The 23,110-nt window shown below is 35.5% G+C and overlaps 1 protein-coding gene across 2 annotated transcripts in view; it reads left to right on the top strand.

The window, feature by feature from the left end:
- LOC106871423 (contactin) overlaps nucleotides 1-23,110 on the top strand; it is a 196,301-nt gene that overhangs the window by 81,270 nt on the left and 91,921 nt on the right. For both annotated transcript variants that reach the window (XM_089364183.1, XM_089364184.1), the window contains 10 exons: nucleotides 4,186-4,271; nucleotides 5,025-5,179; nucleotides 9,860-9,967; nucleotides 10,342-10,665; nucleotides 11,450-11,545; nucleotides 15,152-15,385; nucleotides 15,597-15,711; nucleotides 16,381-16,571; nucleotides 18,591-18,860; nucleotides 19,159-19,452. In XM_089364183.1, the coding sequence (XP_089220309.1) occupies nucleotides 4,186-4,271; nucleotides 5,025-5,179; nucleotides 9,860-9,967; nucleotides 10,342-10,665; nucleotides 11,450-11,545; nucleotides 15,152-15,385; nucleotides 15,597-15,711; nucleotides 16,381-16,571; nucleotides 18,591-18,860; nucleotides 19,159-19,452 (1,873 nt within the window). The remainder of the gene's footprint in view (nucleotides 1-4,185; nucleotides 4,272-5,024; nucleotides 5,180-9,859; nucleotides 9,968-10,341; nucleotides 10,666-11,449; nucleotides 11,546-15,151; nucleotides 15,386-15,596; nucleotides 15,712-16,380; nucleotides 16,572-18,590; nucleotides 18,861-19,158; nucleotides 19,453-23,110) is intronic.

Here is a 23,110-nt window from a genome sequence, read left to right as displayed (position 1 = left end):
AGAGAGAGAGAGAGAGAGAGAGAGAGAGAGAGAGAGAACTTCAATTTTATAGATATTAGATATACATACATGCACATATATATACACGTATGTATGTATGTATGTATGTATGTATGTATGTATGTGTGTGTGTACATACATACATGCATAATACATACATAGATACATACATACATACATACATACATACATACATACATACATACATACATACACACTTTCGAAGCGACAATTCGCGTATTTGGCGTGGGAGATTATCAAAAATACGATGAATACTATCTCCAACTTTGCAGCCACAACTATCGGCCTTGTTAAGTAACTGGTTGATCTTCAGATGAATTGAGGGAGCCTTTTTTTATTCACAATCGTAGTGATTTTCGACTGAAACTTGAATTTACCATGCAGAGAGTTACTGTAAACAACATGGCTGGACACAACATCAACAACAACAACACAATCGAGGAACAGAACGAAAACAACAGCTCAACAGGGGTAAACAAATTCTTTCTAGCTGTAGTTATAGAAGAAACCGTAACTACAAAATTCATTTCTCATGGAGTTATGAATTAAATAATGATCTATTTAACTGCTACGAAAAAACGAAACAAAACCCCGCTGTTGGCTATATGAAGCGATTGAAATCGTATTGGGATGATCTGCATCCAGAATTAAATCATTTTACTGCGAAGCAACTACGCCAACAAGCAACATTTGTAAAACATAGATAGAAGGTTAGTAACTAATTAAGAAATCGGAAATTAACCTTTTTCCCAACTCTATAAACAAAAACGAAAACGTGAATGATATAAGACCAACACGTTGTTTCGCAGCTAGCGACATTCCAACAGATTCTAGAGTGCCTGTCAGCCAAACTACATTACTGGCTCAAGTAACTGACCACTGTCTCCCTACTACGACTATGATAAATAGCAGGCACAACTGCAACGATTGTAGTAGTAGTAGTAGTAGTAGTAGTAGTAGTAGTAGTAGTAGTAGTAGTAGTAGTAGTAGTAGTCAGGATTATATGCCAGTGAAATGTGCCCTTACTGAGCGCTTATCTATATGCTCTGGGTACTACTGTAAAACAGTACACGTATGATATTCAAAAAGTAAACAAAACCGAAATAACAAAGAAGGTACCATCACGGGTTTTGAAAACAGAGAAAAAGATAACTGGTTTACGGAAGGCTGATAGTCTTCCGTAATCAATGATGCTTATTGCATGCAAACAAGCAAATCACTATACGTCCCAACAACAGAAAGTAAAGGAGATAGGAATGATGTTTGGAGACAGCAAAAGAGGATACTCACTTGTAAACTGATTATCCTGAAACAGGAGCTAAAAGCTGTCAGTGGAAAAACTCCGACATCAGAAGAGAATAACTGAGAGAAAAACAATATACAAAAAATGTAACCGCAACCAGGCAGCAGTATACAGAGACATGAGAGGAGGAGCAGTAAACATCACGGAAACCCATTTCACGAGATGGTGAAACTCTTGTAACTGTAAGACTTGGAAGGCAGCTCCTTGAGCAACACTCTTTGTCTGATAACCTAGAATACATGCCCAAAGAAGTTTCACGGATCTACTGCAACGTATCATCAGATGAAAGGATGAGCCTGTATGAGCAGAAGACTATTCATGGGTATGTTAGTAGAAAGCTCCGAGATGATAGCAACATCGATCAGCAAAGCAGTTTAGCATGGACCAATAGTCGGATTACTACCTCCCACTTTGAAGGATGTGCATTTGCAATCCAGAAACAGAAAATATCAACCAAGTATCTGATTCCCAAAAGGAATAGAGATACAGGTAAAGCCGTAAAGTGTTACAACCGATGCAGACTTTGTGGAGTTCACACTGAAGATATCACGCACACCATAAGCAGTTGTCCGAAAATGTCATCACGGTATTATCTACCGATGAGACATGACGTTGTAGCTAGGACACTCTATAATGAAATCCGTCGGAAGGATAATCCCGAAGATAAAGATATAGGAATCCACAATATGGTAGAAGACATAGCCACTCATAATAGAAAGGAACACTGGTGGAATGTACCAGTGAAGACCTCAATAAAATGTAAGCACAACAGACCTGATATGATGATTTGGGGTAGAGAAGAGAAACTGTGCACAGTTGTGGAAATTAGCTTCCCAGCGGATGTTAACATAAAGCTGAAGATCAGTGAAAAAGAGAGTACCTATACTGAACTATTGAGAAATCTGCAGTCACTCTATCCATATTACAAGTTCAGGTTTAAACCTGTAATTATTGGAGCCCTGGGATATGTAACACACTGCCTAAATACCAATCTTGAGAAAATAGGCTTCCCAAAACCAGAAAGGAGAAAGCTAATTCGAAGACTACAGATCCAATCCATCACTGGAACAGTAAAAATCTGTAAAACCTTCCAGAAGTACATCATTTAAATATATATATGACCATGTCTAGATATACAACTATATGCATGAGAATACATACATAAAGCAAAACATACGAACCTGCACATATACATACATACATACATACATACATACATACATACATAAATACATACATACATACATACATCCAAGCATACATACATACATACATACATACATACATACATACATACAAACAAACAAACACGAACACCCTGTTGTTGATGTTGAAATTCCAATGAAGGAACCTTGGATCTAGGTTGGCAAGAAATCTTGAAATCAGCTGAATAACGACATGCATAAGAACCCACAGAATGGTGGAAGTCACAGCCACTCATAATAAAAAGGAATGCTGGTGGAATATCCCAGTAAAAACTTCAATAAATGTCTCCGCAATAGGCCTGATATAGTAACTTGGGACGGAGAAGAGAAACTGTATACAATTGTGGAAATCAGCTGTTCAGAAGATATTAACATAAAGCTAAAAATCAACAAAAAAGAAATTACCTACGCTGAACTGTTGAGGAATCTCTAGCTACTCTATCCAGGTTACAAGTTCAAGTTTTTACCTGTAATTATTGGGGCACTGAGATGTGCAACACATTGCCTAAATACCAGTCTTGAGAAGTTAGGCTTCTCAAAATCAGAAAGGAAAAAGCTGGACTACAGATCCAAGCCATCACTGGAACTGTTGAAATTTGTAAAAATTCCAGAAGTTTACCATTTAAGTATGTATGAGCACGTCTAGGCATGCAACAATAGCATGAGAATACACACATGAAGCAAAACATACAAATCTGCACGTATACATACATACATACATACATACATACATATATGCATACGTACGAGCATACGTACGTACATACATAAATAAATAAATACATACATACATACATACATACATACATACATACATACATACATACATACATACATACCCTGTTGTTGAAATTCCAATGAAAGATGTAATAACCCGGCTCTTTCTCTTTGGAAAAGAAATCTTGAAATAAAACTGAATAATGACATGCATACATATTTTGTGAGTTACCTGCAACCCTTTCAAGTTCTGGAAGTTTTTCCTCTTTATATGATTTAATTTCTTAATTAACAGACAGCAGCTCTATTTACTAGCTGGAGACATTCTGTTTAATCTTGGTATTCTGCTATCTTTTTTTACTCATAATGCTCAGCTAATATTTTTATGTCTATAAATTTTGATGAAACTTTTTTCATTGGTAAGCCTTATCATAGGTATGAAGATATAAATAAAAATGCCAAAATAATAGAAAAATAAGGGTATTATATTTATCACTCCCCAAATACTATACAGTTTTGATTACTTTCAATATATGCAACATTTTTGAAATTAGGAAGATTATTTATTTTAGAAAAAGACATAATGCGGAATAACGAGTAAATCATTGACTTTCTTATTTCCCGGTTATTTTGGCGATCTTACCTACACCCTTATACTGCCATTAGCAACATTTCATCATGTACATTCTTCATCAATACACCCAACTGGAAATTTCGAATTACTCCAATAATAATAATAATATTTATAATATCATTTTAGAAAATTGTGTATCAGATATTTACACTACTATAAATTATTAATGGAAATCGAATAACTATCAGTATTTTATACAAGTGTTATAAGTCGTACGTTTTCCTGTTATAACGGCTAAAGATAACATATTGCCATGTCATTAGTTATTTTTAGTATAGAGATGTTATGATCTGTATTAATTTCAGGAAAATGGAGCCTATCTGCTTCGTATTACGGACACGGATGAACATAATTTCATTAAAAATTGGTTGAATACTCATTACACGAGCAGGTAAGCTGTTCATTGATACTTTTTAGCATCGAAAATGTATTTTATTAACAAAAAGTAATTCATGTTTAATATACAGAATAAGAAATTTCCTTGTTACTTTACCAGCTAAAGAATTAGCTGTCGTTAAGCGTACCAGTAATTTGCTGGTGTTCGATTTAATCGGCTGTATCCTCCTTCCTACAAAATATGAGGCTTCATGCCTGTATTAGTAACAAATATATAAATTAACCTTTTATAATTACAAATGAAATGGAATATGGTACTCGTTGTTTTTAATGTAAATGTATATCAATTGTCATACTTGTTATTATTTATTAGAAAAATAGAAAACCAACTCGCATAGTATTTTGATGAACTTTAATTTGAACCTGTGTCTTATAACATTTTACTCGTAATTTTAATAATTAAAGCTTATGTTTGGGATGATCAAAAGAAACAGAATTTTACATTTTAGGAATCTAGGCAGAATATTACATCCGATACACAAGGTAATTTAATATATTAGGCAAAATATTTGGTAATTTCTTTGAAAGCACAAAATAGTTTTATCAGTTATTTATATTTACTACATGCCATAGTGTTTCTCATAAACAATATAAGACATTAAATGACCGAATAGGTCTTAAAAACTGTTGAAGTAATCGCCAGATATTGCTTACCTTAAAAGTGTACATGCTTTTGTGCACGCGAAACGCATTTACTCAATATAAACTAACTTAATTTTCTCTATATTTCACTATTGTTTACTTGAAGCTCTCTGTGGTGGACGGGTGGTCAAAGAGATTCAACAGAAAATACTATATTCAGATGGCTTTCCAACGGCATTCGTGTGCAAGATAGCCTTGATTATTGGTTGAGTACAGATGAAAAGGCAAAATCAGGAAATCAACTTGTGTACAAGAAAGATGGTTAGTAATGTGTGATTTTTTTTATTTTTGGTTATTGAATATTATTTTTTCCTTACATATAATCATAGAAACTTGGCTGACACTGATATATTTTCCAAAGCATTTGCAGGTTGAATAAAGACTTCTCTCTCTCCCCACGACACGCATGTACGCGCGCATATGCACACACACACACACACACACACACACACACACACACACACACACACACACACACACACATACACGCACACACAAGCACACACGTTTTTATATATAGACTTGATTTATATATGTGTGCGTGTATGTGTATACAGAAATCCCAAAGATATTTTTATAAACATAGGCGCAGGAGTGGCTGTGGTAAGTAGCTTGCATACCAACCACATGGTTCCGGGTTCAGTCCCACTGCGTGGTACCTTGGGCAAGTGTCTTCTACTAAAGTCTCGGGACAAGCAAAGCCTTGTGAGTTGATTTGGTAGACGGAAACTGAAAGAAGCCCGTCGAATATATGTATATACACGTGTGTTTGTGTGTCTGTGTTTGTTCTCCCATCATAGCTTGACAACCGATATTAGTGTGTTTACGTCCCCGTAACCTATCGGTTTGGCAAAAGAGGTCGATAGAATAAGTACTGGACTTTCAAAGAATAAGTCCTGGGGTCGATGTGTTCGACTAAAGGTGGTGCTCCACCATGGCCGCAATCAAATGACTGAAACAAATAAAAGAATAAGAGAAAAAATTCTCACTATAGTAGTAGTAGTAGTAGTAGTTGGTGGTGGTGGTGGTGGTGGTGGCGGCGGTGGTGGTGGTGGTGGTGGTTTTGTTGCAGCAGCAGTGTGATTAATTATTTAAATTACACTTGATGTGGAACGGATGAAAAACCCATAAAATAAATTATATATTCAGATCAAGCACATAAAATGATGTAGTTTATCCAAACAATAAAACCTCGTTTTGACAGAGGTTGAGATACTTTTTCAAAAATTGACCACCAGAATTTTTTCTATTATTAAAGGAACATTATAATTACAGAAAATGTAATAGTTGTATTGTTCCTCAACAATGATATTGGGGAATATTTGTTGTTATGGTTGTTGCCATTTTTGCTGTGTCTTTTGTTGTCTTACAGTTCTATATTTAAGGGATGAGGAATTATGTACATTATTTACATTATTTACATTTGACGGATATTTGTCCTCATCTTGTCTGATATACCCTCCAGCCTATATCGGGTGTCTTGGGGAAATTTTGAACTTGGGTTCTCATTCCTAAGGTATTTTTTTATGTTATTATTATTATTACATGAGGAGCCCACGGGCATATGGCGTAGTGGTTAAGAGCGTGGGCTACTAACTTCAAGATTCCGAGTTCGATTCCAGGCAGTGACCTTAATATTAATAAAAATAATAATAATAATATCAAAAAAATACCTGCCGTTATTGTTTATTGCTTATCATCACAAGATAACGGAATATTATCTGGTGGTAATAAGTTTCATGGATTTTCTTGCTTGACGGAGAAATAGAGGTGAGATTCTGATTTACGTTGTTTGTTTTTTTATAGTGATTTTGTAGATGTTTTTTATTGCTTTTCATTTTAATTAGTGCCGCTGCTGTTGCATATTGGTTATATATAAGTAGGTAGCAGTGAAATTTTGTTTTGTACCTGCTGCTTTACAAAGAGACGATAAGTCAGATGGTCAATTAAAACATCATCGATTTCTCCTTTCTGCTACTACTACAATAATGCTTTAAAATATGAGAATCATATTCGAAATCTCCGCCGGGGTTGCTGTGAGAGGAAAACCGAAAATCTATTACACAAGCCAACAAAATTTTGTTGCATTGAAACGAACAATTGGTATTACCTAATTTGAGTAAGCTAAATTCAAACATGAAGTCAGTTTTCCCTGTAAGCTCTGCATTTCTTGTAATTATAGTATTTTTATATTTCGAATATTTCCCGAGATATGATGTAATCAGTCTGATAATCTTGTTATACTAGGTGGAAAAGAACAAATATCTATGCATTGAGATTCTAACTTTATTCATATATACAAGTTAGTACACCACAATAAAAATTAAGCTTTAAAAATATTTCTTTTTCCGGTGCTGAGTAAAATAAATATTACCATATCCCAGTGTTTTTTTGGCTTTGTTTTTTTTTTCCATTTGCTTTTAAGTTGAAAATATATATTATATACAAATGATAGGTGTACATAGTTAAGAAACTGATTAGGATGGAAGATAAAGCACAAATAGATCTTATTCAGGTAAGAATTTGTGTTTAGAGCTCTTGTGCTTGTAGACTTTCCCAGAGAAATCTCGTTTGGTGTTCCATCAGGAGTCTGCCGTCATGTTTTTATCACATTGCCCTTGATAACGCTCTTCCATGGTCTTGAGGTCTTGGTAGAAACGCTCTCCTTGTTTATCACTTATATCTCCAAGGTTTTCAGGGAATTGATTGATGTGACTATGCAGGAAATGGAGTTTAATGTTCATGTTACACCTAAGATCATAGAAAGCCGACAGCATATCATTTACAAGAATTTCATCTGCTTTCCTGCTTCTAAAAACATTTTTATGACTGCTCTTTCCTTGTCATTCATCTTTCCGGCAAATTCCTCATCATATATAAGGGCACGAATCTGAAATCTGTCAAACACACCTGTTTTGATCTTCTCGAATGACAAACCAGGAAATGCAGAGACTATATGTTGAAAACCTTCACCATCAACATGCAATGCCTTAGTGGAATGCTTCATCAAGCCCAACCTTATATGGAGTGGTGGGAAAATAATCTTTTCTCGGCTGACAACTGGATCATTCACAATATTTGGCATGTCTGCTTCCAGAGTCTAACGAATGGGCCACTTCTGAATCCAGTGTTTCTCTCGAGCTCGGCTGTCCCGCATGCAGAAATAGCAAAGATATTTTGTGAAACTTTTCTGTTGGCCGAGGAGGAAACTGACCATTTTCAAATTTATAGGAATTGTCCAGTTTTGCTCGTATTTTAGTTCGTCAATAGCTATTTTTATGTCATTGTATTCTTCTTGCAAACGCACTGAGTGACTAACAGGGGTAGCTCTATAAACATTGCCATGGTATAGGAGAACAGATTTAGGCTTCGCTTAGAGCTATTTAGAAATAATCGCCGCCAGTCAGTTGAACTGTACGAGGAGATTCCTTAATTGCCGGAGAAGACCGGGAATATCGTGGCAGTAAACAAAATGTTTCTCTTTCGAGAAAATGACACAAAAATCTGGTCTCGTTTTTGAAAATAAGAAACTTTTGCAGTTTGGTCAAGTAGATGTTTTTCTTGCAGCTTGGACGCTAAAACTTCAGCTGCAATTTTGGAGATTCCTAAATCACGCACTAAATCATTCAGTTCTGTTTGGCTAAACTGTTGTGGAGTTAGAATTCTGAAGTAATTTCTGGATTTTCGTTATCATCTTCGTACTCTTGTTCACTAGCTTCATCTTTAGAAGAGGTAAACCCAAGGAAAACTGGAATCAGGAGTGTCTCAAAGTGCATAATAGGTCAAATGCTAGAGGAATATTGGGATAAGATATTTTACGCCTAATTTTCTTGTCAATAACGTCTGTGTTAATCATACAAAAATAACAGTCACTTGTGTAGTCCCTGGGCTCTTGCCAAACCATAAGAACTCCAAACAGCAGGCCCTTTCGTTTGCTTTTTATCCAGCCACAAAGCATTTCCTCACAGTTATGACACACAACATGAGGGGCCCATTTTTGCCTTGGTTTGCCTTGGTTGCTTAGGAGAATTACAAAATAGGCTTTATAAGCCCGACTGACAAACGATTTGATATTGTGTGTCTTTGACGAATAAGTGTGAAGGAACTACAGACATAGCAGAAGCCACCAAGATTATTCACATATCTATGTCTACTTGAAGAAGTCACGATCAGATCAGAAAAAATACAATTGTCAATTCTTTGTAAGTAGGATATAGTTTGGAGGCACGTTATAAATCGTTACTTCGGTAGTCGAACCATTTGAATAGAAGTTCGGTTTAATTCATCCGAGACATAAGAATTAGCAGAGTGCTTTTTCATTTTCTCAATTCGGAAAGAGACATTTACTGATCTATATTGTTTCCGTTTATTTGAGGGGTCAAATTGCATTCCACACACTTTTCAGACGCTTTTCTTCCTGAATTTTTTATCCTTTTGTTGTACCCTCCACTGACAAACGCAGTTACCTATAGGTACTTGATTTCTCATTGAACGTTTCAGTTCGTCCCCCCAAATGTGCGATCAACTTACGCGTTTATTGTTGAACTGAAGCGTGTGTTTATTCCAGGGTGTTGTTGACTGTTGTAAATAAGTTATATCTCTTTGTGCTCTCTGTTGCATCAATGAATCACAATACAGAAAAGAATTAAGAAGAATAAACCAAATGAATATATTGGCAGAATTACAGTCATTAAGGACAAATCAGAAAACACATTAAAATAGAGAGATGTAGCGTATATTAAAAGTGATAAAATACCATGCACTGGAGGTTAAATGACTAAAATAGAAAGTGCTGGTTTCGCAACAGTGACATAAAGAGTACTTTCTTAATATCAAGTGAATAGCAAGCACATATTTTATAGCTCATGAGGTAAGAAGAATTTTTTTCGAATTAAATTATGTTTTGTAAATGCTAATTATATATCTTTACGCATATTTCAGGTAATAACTTTGGCTGGTCTGTTACTGAAAAGACTGATGTGCATGCATATATTTGCAAAATAAGTCAGGATGAAACGTATCGAATATTGGAAAAGAACACAGGACTAGGTAAGTGACTTTTCACAGTCAAAATACGAAAATGTGGATATTTAACCGCGATATAATTAGTTTAACACGTTTTTAATGAACAGCGTGCATTTTTATATTAATATTGCTAGATTTTAGACCTAATTTATCACTAAAATATATCGTTTTCCGCAATATAATTATTTTTAATATGTGTTCAATATACATCAGCTGATAACTTAATACATTATTTTCATAAGGTCTGAATTTGAATGCTATTTTTATTGATATTTCTTCAGGTGTTTCTTTGAAGCCAGTCTTATGAAAGTTAATTAAATTAGTGTTAAATTCAGTAAATTCACGTAAAGCATAGATCACATTTCTTTCGTAAACTGTCAGGCATAGCATTTTTTCAGATTATGGTGTTGAAGTGAAAAATAAAAACAACATAAAAAGAGGTCCTATAATGAAAATGGAGCCAAATAATACTGTTTTTGTGTCTGGCGCAGACCAGTCCGTCGTACTTGAATGTTTGGCATCTGGAAATCCGCAAGTAAAATATAAATGGTACAAAGGAAACCAAGAACTTTCGTCTTCCGTCAACAGACGATATACAGTAACAAATGGGCGACTCACAATTACTGATCCGGAAGCTACTGATTCGGCAACTGACTATAAGTGTGTGGCATCGAATGAATTCGGTTCAATTTATAGTACCAACGCACAACTCATAGCAGGTTGTAAGTATTAGTATTTTAAACTGAGATTATGAGGGATCTGTACTGTTTTTCTCACTTTCACCTTCAATAGCATTATGTAGTTTATTGTTCTATTAAGTATTTGCGTATATTTTTATCTTTATCATCTTTTTTACTTGTTTCAGTCATTAGACTGCGGCCATGCTGAGACATCACCTTTAAGAACTTTTAGTCGAACGAAACGATCCCAGTACTAAGTTTTTTAAAGCCTGGTACTTATTCTTTCGGGCTCTTTCGCCGAACAGCTAAGTTGCGGAGACATAAACATATCAACACCTGTTGTCAAGCATTGGTGGGGGAAAAACACAGGTACACACACACACACACACACACACACACACAAACACACACACACACACACACACACACGTAAAGAAGCCCGTCATATATATACATATATATGGCGCAGGAGTGAGTGTGTGGTAAGAAACTAGGTACAAAAGTGACTGTGTGGTTAGAAGCTTGCTTCCCAACCTCACGGTTCCGAGTTCAGTCCCACTACATGACACTTTTGGCAAGTGTCTTCTACTATAGCCTCGAGCCGACCAAAGCCTTGTGAGTGGATTTGATAGACGGAAACTAAAAGAAGCCCGTCGTGTGTATATATATATATACACAAATTCAGGAGATGTAACTTTATAACATCTGGAACATACAAAATGAATACTGTTCAGTAATAATTGGAAAAATCATTTTTATTTTACATTTGATTTTCAAACGTTAAATTTCAACTATTGAAACTATAGTACACATGTTTTTATTTTAGCCCTTGGATATTTCTCTAACATAAAACCTGAAAAAGAACTTGCTACGGATTACAATTATAAAATTCTTCAGTGTCCGAAAATTCAAGGCAAACCCGGTAATATTTTTTAAATATTTCTTGTAAATCATCATTGATTCAATATATATCCATTTCTTCTCATATCGATTTATAGTTCTATCAATGTAATATATAAATCAACTCTAAAGTTCATTTCTCATATTAGATGTCTAATAAAAGTTTGAATATAAGATGTTAATTCATCTAAGAATCTATGAGATGTACACTCTCTATATCGTTTTAGATAATAACATATTTTCTTAACACAGTAGATGATAGAATCTGTAGATCAGGACAAAATGTATTTGGTGTTTAATTACATACATATGCATTCTAACTTCAAATTTTGAATTTCCTCTTCATCATTATGGTTATTCCTTGATAGTTTCCTTTAGCAAAATGTAATATTTATACCCACTTAAATGTGGATGTTCATTTAGAAAAAAAACTATACTATGCTCATGGTATCTGCTGCAATGTTGTTTGTTCTAACAGAACATCTACGCTTAAGTGGGCATAAATATTACTTCTCGTTATTAATACTACGTCTGTCGATAGTATATATCCTTTAGCAAAATGTTGTTTATATACAAAGTCACAATAAAAGTAAATACTTGGGCTTTGCATTGAAAAAAAGTAGGGTATGGAGGTGAATATCCTTCAAGGCTTAACATCCGATATCAAACCATGTTCGTATGTGTTTGATTAATTAAATTCGAAATAATGCAATATGTTTTTAAGGTAGCAGTAATCATTCAGTAAATAATAGTAGTAATTATCATTTTTAACTTAAAATGCTCTGATTCATTTAGTATTTATTTATGCACTAATAATTTTGAGGAAATTCCCGATTTAATTATTTAAAGCTTTGAAAGAATATTTGTTCAATAATCGTTAACTTTCGATAATTATCCTACATGCAATCGTATATGATTGTTTCTAATATATTTTTAATTGGATGATGATGATGATGATGATGATGATGATGATGATGATGATGATGATGATGATGATGATGATGATGATACTAGCATATCCAGTGAGAGAGTTGAGAATATTCTGCACTATGAACTTCGCACGATGAAGAAATCTGTTCGGTGGGTGCTACTTCTAACACCTGATCAAAAGAGCACCAGGTTAATCACATCAAGGGAAGATCTGGTATTCTTTCAGACATATCCAGCTGGTTTCTTTGAACGTTTCCTAACCCAGGATGAGCGTTCGAATCATCACTTTGAGCCAGAAACGAAGAGATAATCCATATAGTTGGAACATCCCTCCTCACCTGCTCCAAAAAAGGCTAAGGTCGTTTCAGCAGCAGGGACGGCTTCAATTTTGGGGGGCTGAAAAAGGCATTATGCCAACTTATTATCTTGAAAAGGGCCACATTATCAATTGCGAGTACTATACCAACTTACAGAGGCAGTTACAAAAGTCTTTGAAGATAAAACGCCTAGACAAATTGACGATAGGACTCTTGTTCCATCAGAACACAAGGCCTTGGTTTCAATAGTTGCTTGCATGACTTTGGCTTCGAATTGGTTGATCACTATCTCTTTTCTCCTTATTTGGTTCCATCTGACTATCATCTGTTCCCCAACATGAAAAAAAAGCACTTGGCTGAGAATCAGTCTCGCAAAATAATGACGTTTATATCTGCTGTTGATGACTTTTTTGACGATCAGGATGAAAGCTTCTTCTCCAATGGAATCCAAGTATTGCAATACCCATGGAAGAAGTATGTAGACTGCAAGGGGGACAATGTTGAAATATAAACCTCAATTGGTCACATTCCATTAGAGTATCTTAGTCAGCCTATGAACGTATTAGCTGACACTCTTAAGTTCCTAATTTTCGCGAGAAAATTTGCATCCTTTTCTCGGTCGGATATCGAAATTATCTTAGCAACTAGAAAAGTACTCCTGTTTTTTTATAACAAATGCTTGTCGCGTTAATTCTACTATAAACTTCCCCGATATCGCTATGGGCTCCTTGGACTCTGCCCAAGTTCCGAATCTAACGGTCACTTCTTTCACAAATAAATTGGCACTTACCCCACCTACCTGGTGGGATTTATACAGGAATGATACTCCTCACAGCCAGGGGATGTCAATGCCGTCTATTTAGCGCATCTGGAAAGCCCTCCATAAGTTCTTTAAAAACTGTAATCACTCTATTTCATTCGAAAATATTACTAAAGTAGTCAACTTCTTGAACGTAACTCTTCTAACCTCTACTACTCTTACCATAAGCATAATGATCCTAGGGCCTTCAAGGTATTACCCCGTTTGTTTTTAAGTTAAATATACACCTAAGCTCTTTTTCAAAATTCTAAACTCCAATTTCCCACACGACCATAAGTTTTTTTATAAACCCTCGATTAAAATTTCATGCTCCACAACCTCAAACTTGGGATCTGTAACGGCCACTTCAAATAAGTACGAAATTGGTCGCTTGATTATGGGCCGTGTGAACCACCCTTTTGGCTTCCATTTCAGTCAAGTTGATAGTAACACCGTAACGACGAAAAGTCTTACTTTTTACCTTAGCAGTAGCAGGGACACCACTAACGCCCCTGCAATTAGTACCATTAACACCAGTAACTACGGCGAAGCGAATACATACATCATACTCTTCACTCTCATACTACTAGAGATTATTCACATCCACACCCAAATTTGACCCATCATACCTCTTCTAATACTGACCTTCGAAGTGCTGCTCCCCCTGGCCTCAATAGCCTCGGACCCGGAATAAATACTATCCAAGAGAATAGTTATCGATATTCATAAGCTCGACTTACCCCTCCCTGATCATGTAAACCCCTCCCACCTCAATAGTAGTGATGTTAACACTCTTGTTTCTTTTCATAATAATCGTTTTTGTGTGTATTTTGTTCTCCATTTAAATATATTTAAAGCCTAGTTACGTTTACCTACCTATCTATCGACTGACCTACCTACCTACCTAACTGACTAAGTTCCTCCCACTACCTACCTATATACATGTGTGTGTGTGTGTGTGTGTGTGTGTGTGTGTGTGTGTGTGTGTGTGTGTGTGTGTGTGTGTGTGTGTGTGTGTGTGTGTGTGTTCGTGCATGTGTGCATGGATAGCTTCTATTTCTTCTGGTAATTAATACTTTCTCAGCAGTTTTCATTCTATTTATGTTGATCAATCCATTTGAAGCCTTTCATGCTCAAATGCTTTTTCGAATATTATACCCAGCCTCTTCACTTTTATTACTTTTACTCACAATTTATCGACTTCGTAACTTTTCCTCTGACCTTGTACTTCTTTTTGTATGATATTTATTCTCACCAACTTTACTGTTTTCTTCACTGTTTACCCAACTTTTTTCTCACCTGTATCACATCCACACCTATACGCTTTCTTTCTTCACACCTCCAATTCTACAAATCCAATCACCCCTATCTAACCACCTGCACCTCATACTACTCTCACTTAATTTATACATGCGTATAGCTTTCTATGGATGTTAGATTATTGTTGTGTTAACAGTGTTTCTCTTCAATGGTACAATGTATTATAGAACTTATCTTTATCAAATGTATGAAATCTGTACGTAATCATTTTCCTCTATTAAATTGTGAAATTATGTTTTTTGAAAACTATTCTGATTTTTAGGTTTACGATACCAGTGGACTAAGGACAGTGTAACAAACTATATTAAGACAGAAAGGCAGCAATATATGTTTATCTCGAACAATGGTCGTCTATATTTCTCAGAGATAGGTGGTCCCGATGCTGGAAAATATTACTGTATGGTTACGTTGTCTGGATCAGGTCATTTGCAGTTGACCACCGACCAAGCCCCATCAAGAATAAGCAAAGAGATTGAACTTGAGGTAACTACAGGATGTAAGTTTAACTGTTTTTATAAAACAACATTAGAATCTGGATTATTTATTGAGCTGTGAGTCCAAATTGAAATTCAGTTCGAAGATAATTACTTTCTCTTAAAATATTTCATATTTTCACTGAAACTAACGTACTCCTTTGATAGTTGTTAAATCATTAAAAAGATTCATACATATTATATTTACATATTTATGTTTATTTATCAAAATAGCCTCGAAAGCAAATTTTGGACCAGAAATTTTGAATGAATTCATTGCTGTTTTTCCGTCTTTGCCAATGATTGGTGATGAGATACGAATGGAATGTTTTGCGTATGGAACTTTCTCGTGAGTTAATATTGTTTGCTTTTTCATTTAACACAAGATCACACTTTCTAAGAGTTGGTATATTGTCAACTCTAAAGACATCTGAATATTATTTAGATTTATTATTATAGAAATATGAAAGTAGTGTTCACCTCATTGTGATATGCTTTAAGAACAGTGGTAAACAAAAATAAATAAACGAGGCATAACAATTTCAAAATATAGCATATATTTGAATTCGCACCTTTTGTAACTTTCGTCTGATGTTTTACATTCAAGAACTATTGACTGATCATAGAAAACATCTGTTAAGCATTTATGTTAAACTAGATAGCATGGATATGATATCTATATCGGAGCCAAAGAATCAAAATTATAATCATCCATTCTATAGTCTAGTATTTCTTCAATTCAGTTTCTTTACTAAAATCTTTACTATATATTGAATGTATCCACACTTCATATATATTCCATAATGTTTCCAGCTACGCGCTTAACGTTTTGCAGGAATATATTTTAAATATAGTACTCGGGTAATAATTAGACAGGTAATAGTCGATTATTCCTTGTAAGATTTAATCATTGTATATTTTTAATAATTTTGCTTCATGTTGATGCTTATTTTTAATGTCCGGAAAAATTCTTTATCTCTTCTTTTTATTTAAATAATAAAAAAATTATTCATTGCAGGAGTCCATTCATATACAAATGGGAAAAAATTAACGGGGAAATTTCCTCCCGAGCTACATTTTCAGATCTGAATCGTGTTCTCACGATCAAGAATGCTAAACGACAAGACGAAGGAACTTACAAATGTATCGTAAACTCAAATGCCAATGGGGCAAAATCGGACAGTAAAAATTATACGTTACTACTACAATGTTAGTATTTCCTGTATTTCCTATATTACCGAGAACTCGATGATTTGATGCAAATGTGTACTTATTTATGTACTCAAAGATGCAAATGTGTACTTATTTATGTGTAAAACATATCGTTCCATTTCTCTCTGTCTCTCTCTTTACTTCTGTGATTTAATTCTTCAGTGTGAGGCATCTATAATAACATCTTTTATAATTCATCTTATTTCCTATCTTTGTAGCACATTTGATGAGACCGCAAAGTCTTAACATGGGTGATAACTAATATGGTATTGAAAAAGCTACCCTTATAGCTGCTGCTTTTCTAGCTTTCGCATCATTAATGCTTTATAATAATCATATTTGTACATGTTTCTACAGCTCGGCACTCGACACAGACACACAAATATACGCACACTCACGCAAACACAAACGTACACACGCCCGTTTGTGTGTGTGTGTGTGTGTGTGTGTGTGTGTGTGTATGTGTGTGTGTGTGTGTGTGTGTGTGTGTGTGTGTGTGTGTGTGTGTGTGTGTGCGTGCGTGCGTGCGTGCGCGTGTACAGTACACTGACTCTGAATTCTCCGGAAATTACTTTCAAATAGGCGCAGTATTTTATATGGAATTTTAAATAATTCCAACCTTGGTCTTTGATGTTCTAATTCATGGTATTGATAATACTCAGTTCCTTCTGAGTTCATTTATACATATGCCGCTCTACGTTAGAATAGATGTCATTTCTGTACTTAACAACCTTGAATTTCATGCACTGATCTTATTATGGATCTTTAACCCCCTCTACATTAGATTCCATTACAGCTTTCACTACAGGGTTCCTCTCCACCTGGGAAGATAACTTTGTCCTGAGCACAATTCCTTTTTGTAACAATCCTTTTTTTTTTATAATTCCCTTGGAAAAAGAACGTTTCTATTTTAAATGTTCTTTCATGCTCAAATGCTTTTTCGAATATTATACCCAGCCTCTTCACTTTTATTACTTTTACTCACAATTTATCGACTTCGTAACTTTTCCTCTGACCTTGTACTTCTTTTTGTATGATATTTATTCTCACCAACTTTACTGTTTTCTTCACTGTTTACCCAACTTTTTTCTCACCTGTATCACATCCACACCTATACGCTTTCTTTCTTCACACCTCCAATTCTACAAATCCAATCACCCCTATCTAACCACCTGCACCTCATACTACTCTCACTTTTCCCTACCTGGCCATCTCTTTACACGGACACCTTCCTATACATGTACACACCACCCCACGTCCTCTCTTCCTAACTCTTTCTCATAGAACCACATTCCTATCTGGTCCTCTGTCAAGTAGTTGGTTACCAGGATGGCATTGTGAGCTGATACATTGTCCTGGAGTATGTGCTCTGGGTTTTTGCTGCGAAACCTCTTCCTGAACTCCCTCAAAACCTCTCCAAATTATTCCTTGTTGACCGTTTCGCCAAAGGACATCCAGTGTATGCAGATGATGCCCTCGCTGTCAAAGAAAGCGACTATCTTATTTTTTCCAATGGACTTGCTCTGCCTGGCCCCTTGTGCTAGCGCAAAACAAAAAATTGGCTCATACAAAGTAAAACATAAGCAGTCTGGAACATTTCATAAATTTCTGTAGTGTTTTATCCAGTTTAACACGAAACTTAATTGCATAATAAGCTTTCAATGTGTCTTCATGTCCTGACTGAATTCTGCAAACTAGTCAGCTGTGACAAGCAGTGTTTTTTAGGGTGTGTTCGAAGTGTTGTTACAGCCGTCATCTTCAATCTAGAATAACAAAAGTTGGCAGGTAAGCTTATTAGATGTATAATAATGATACACTAAAATTACAATATTCTAGGATAGTTATAACTGCCTCTCCTGAAAAAAAGTCTCAAAACTCAATATTATTTTATTATAAGTGTGTATTTATCTATGTGTATGTATTTATACATATATGTATACGTTTGTATGTGTGGTAGGAGATTGATAAAACGATATAGGATGACTTAACTGGTGCAGTTTCCTTTTCATCCTCCAGCAAAACCATATTTCGTGATAGAACTGAAGTCACAGTTGGTCGAACCAGGTGCAAAATTTACGTGGCGATGCTTGGCTGAAGGTCGACCGTCTATAACTTATTCGTGGTTAAAAGATACTAAACAACTCGTATCTAATGGAGACATTCAAATTAATAAAAATACGCTTACAATATCGAAAACTGACGGAAAAAGAGACAATGGTATGTACCAATGTGCTGCAGAAAATACAAACGGTATTACATACAGCACTGCACAGCTAAAAATTGAAAGTAAGTATTTTAATAAATGTGATTTTAAATAAAATCAGACAGACACTAATTCTACCTTTCCTAGTAAAAGCTTTCACGCAGTTATAATATAGTGATGTATTTATTACCACCAAACTAAATGATCAGGATCTTAAAAAGTATAATTTCATAAACAAAATCTTGCTAAACAAAAACTTATTTTAAGATTAAAAAATCTCTGGCGTTTCTAAATGAAGGTTCTTGAAATTAGTTCTCATAAATTCACATATTGCTTGCACTAATGAACTTATCTTCATATTTTACTCTTTTCCTTTTTAAGGTTTTGTCCCGAAGTTTATTCAATATCATCTTCCTAGTAGTACATTGGCCGCACGAAATGGTAAAGTATCGTTGAGGTGCCATCCTGATGCCGTACCTAGGGCATCGATATCTTGGTCCAAGAATGGTGCTGATTTGGGACTGGATAGCAGCCAGTCTACAGGAAGAATCCAAAAATTAGTAAATGGTAATTTGTTTATACAGGAAATTACACAAAGTGATTCAGGAGAATACGAGTGTACTGCAACAAACGATCAGGGATCAGCATCACAGTCAACTAAACTGAGAGTAGTCGGTAAGAATTTTTGTAATATGTCATAGAAAGAGTAGCTTAAAATCTTAAGCATTATATTTTTATGTAGTACTTGAGATTTTAAGCTACTCTTATACAATAAATTATATTAAATTAATTTTAAATCGTGCACCTTTCTGCAAAAATCAAAGTTTAGAGTGGAATTTTGGTAACACATTAATGTAGGTTGAATTTAGTTGCTTATAAAGGAAGAGAAGTAAAACATCAACTGCTGAATAGTACAGAATTGAGTTTACGATGTACTTTCAAATGCATCAGATAATACTCATAGGGAAGAGAATCTGAAAAAAATTTTGAAATACACCAAATCGGAAGCTTTGATTTTTTTATTATTGTTATTTGACAGTCAGAGTTTTGTAACAGCAACAACAACGGCAAAACAACAATTATACCTATTGCCAAATAACTAACTTGGTCGAAGTGAAATTACCGATACTTAGCGAAATATAACTTTCCTTTAACTTACAAACCCCAGAATATAAAGTCTATCCCTATCTCCAAATTGGTATATTATGAGCGAGCAAACTTTATCACAATGCCGATATCTTTCTCGGTATCTACGCTAAGTATTTGCGAACCAGATGGTTTGAATCATTAACGCAAACGAGCCCATATACGAAGGCTTCTATTGATAGCATCTCATTATGTAGATTTTTAAACACCATGGTTAAGTTTATCGGCGCAGGGTAGCACTACGGTCCCAACTATCCTATTCACTTCACTTGAAGAATATTATAAATGATGACTTCCTCCTGATTTACTGTTTAATCGAATGCATCAAAACCCTGAATATTTTTGAGATGTCTCCATAGTAGTTCCACCTTTGAAGCAGAATATCAAGTACTCTATGATTCCTAGACCTATTTAATCTTATTATGTACATTTCTTTCAACGGGACGAAAAAATATGTGAGTATTACCATTCACATTCATCATACTTTCAGAACCTGAAATAAAGATTAAATAGTGAACTTGAACGCCATTGTTAGTTTTAAAGAATAGAACAAACATTTTTTTAACACAGATGTTTAGCAATAATATATTTTCATATCATTATCCGCTTAATTACTTTGAGCATAAGTATGTTTAGAGTCGTTGTAAAGTCTGAAAGACATAGATATACAAAATATATGAGTGTGGTGTACCTTGTGAATTTAAGAATATAGTATCAATTTATTTGCGTTGTACGGTGCAGAAAAAAAAATTTAAATGTCAAATTTAAAACTTATTTTTTTACTATGGCTTCAAAAGTTTCATACAAGTTTCTTACTGAAGCGCATGAAAATCCTATTTGTTTGTACAGCATTATCTTTTGTGGGTATAGGACTGTCTTTGCTTCGGAAAATGTTCATTTTTGTGTTCTGTCTGTTTGATGTTCCACGTGAATTGTACTATGGTATTGGGTGGTGTTTGTATAAACTAAGTGCTCTGAGAGTTATGTTATTTGCTTGGATAGCAATTGTATGAGTTTTGCCAAAATGTATTTTGTGAGTTGTGCCAAAATGTATTGTGTGAGTTATGTTACTGAATTGAAAGTGTACGGTTTAGAGCTTGGGCTGTTCTTAGCGGGATAATTTTTTAGAATGTGTGCAGTGGTGTGAAACTGATATAGTGTTTATGTTTTGGTTCATGTTCTTCTTTATCATACCTAGTATTCCAGTTATTATCGATATTGTTTTCACTTTCGGAAGCTTATATGGAGCGACGTGGTCTTCTTCACTCGTGAGAGGTAATATGGGGCAACAGATGCGATTCTTGTCAGATAGTGTCACACGAGACAGTCTACTGTTCGAAGAACGCACTCTCGTATCTAACTTACATGACATGTGACTGAAGATGAACATAGTAAATGTTACATCTTAAATAAATATCTGGCAGCACAAAATCTCCTGGATGAAGAGGACATTTTCTTGAATGTGATGTTTCACTAGGAAACCTAATCTTGGATAGGCTAGGAAGTCCTATGGCACATAAATCCTGTAAATAGCCTAAATGAGATAAGCCACTTAAAAGGCTCTAGTTTTATAGTATGTAGGAGGGTAGAAATCTCAACCGCCACACATTTAGTAGCTCCATCCACCCAAGTACTTTGTGCTCATAACTGAGGTCACAGAAACAAATAACTGTACTGATAGCAAAGATACCAACGCACCATCGGCGCCGGAAGCACCCGAGTTACTGCCGAGTCAAAGAAGCGGAATAGTGTCTCATAAACAAAGGGAACTCCATAGGAGCAATCTTCTCATGGAAACGCAAACACGAACACATCCAGACACAAAAGTTCCTCTGCCCTCCTCCTTCAACAACATTTCCATCTCTTACTCTATTCGCTAAATGATAAATATGGCAATAAAGAAGCAAGGGCACTTCTTTACTATTCCCGAGTCATAAAATATAGACGCAATGATCATGCCCATGTGGCATGAAAGTTTGGATTTCAAGATATAGAGTCTTCATCGTAGATAGGTTGGATATTGGACATGGCCTATTGAAATTCTGATCACCTTAAATCAACCGAAAGTTTTCAATGGAATCCATCATCGTTACTTGGCAGTTGTCCGCTATGCAACTCATTTCGATCTCATTTTCGAAGGCTGAAACGCTGCGATGTACGGCGAAAACTATCGGTGATCAGACCATAACGGTGCAGATCACACAAAAAAATCAAGGCACTATACTGAAGGAATATAAACTGATAACAGGAGCCCACCTTAATCGCCACAAGCCGGTAGGCTTACTAGCTGGAATTGCAGCAGCAGTATCATCTGTTGTTGGACTGACGGCCCAATCTAAGGTGCTTGGGGTTTTGACTAAGTCTAGTAAATAGTAAGTGAGGCAAGATTACGAACAGGTTGAATAGTTTCATAGAAAATGGACTGGTAGTAGCCATTACTGAAAGGCCAAACAGAAGTTGCGAACGCCTACGCAACCAAGTTGGAGCTCTTCACTTACGCTTCTTGTGGAAGATTCAGTTTTTACTCCGAGGAAGAGGAGGAGGAGGAGAAGATGGAGGAGGAGAAGATGGAGGAGGAGAAGATGGAGGAGGAGAAGATGGAGGAGGAGAAGATGGAGGAGGAGGAGGAGGAGATGGAGGAGGAGATGGAGGAGGAGATGGAGGAGGAGATGGAGGAGGAGGAGTAGGGGGTTCATCTACCTCTAACTGTCTCTTCATGGAAGATTCGGTGTGTCGTGGTTAATGACATGAAAGATTTCGCTATACAAGTCATCCTTTGGGCCTCCATGAAATATAGTATCAATCATGTACGGGAGTCGATGCAATCGAATAAGCCCTCCATCTAAACTTTACTGGCTTTGAACCAAAACTTAGCATTATTAAATCGGTAGTGAGTGAGTAGAAACGTTCGCGTGTCAGAAAAATGTTTTGCGGGTATCTCTTCCGGCTCATTACGTTCTGAGTTCAAATTCCAACGAGGTCAATTTTGCCTTTCATTCTTTCGTGGTCAATAAAATATGTACCATTCAAGTTTTGGGGTAGATGTAATCAGTTTCCCCTCCCCTCAAAAATTGTTGGCATGGAACAAAAATTTGAAATTTTATTATTATTATTATTATTATTATTCAGTAGTTTTATTTTTATAACGTACTTTCACTTCACTACCGAGCGCAGCTCTGTGCGCCTT

The sequence above is a fragment of the Octopus bimaculoides genome, chromosome 16 (genome assembly GCF_046866305.1).
Source record: "Octopus bimaculoides isolate indiv1 chromosome 16, ASM4686630v1, whole genome shotgun sequence".
Lineage (NCBI taxonomy): Eukaryota > Metazoa > Mollusca > Cephalopoda > Octopoda > Octopodidae > Octopus > Octopus bimaculoides.
This window is presented reverse-complemented; position numbering and strand designations above follow the sequence as displayed.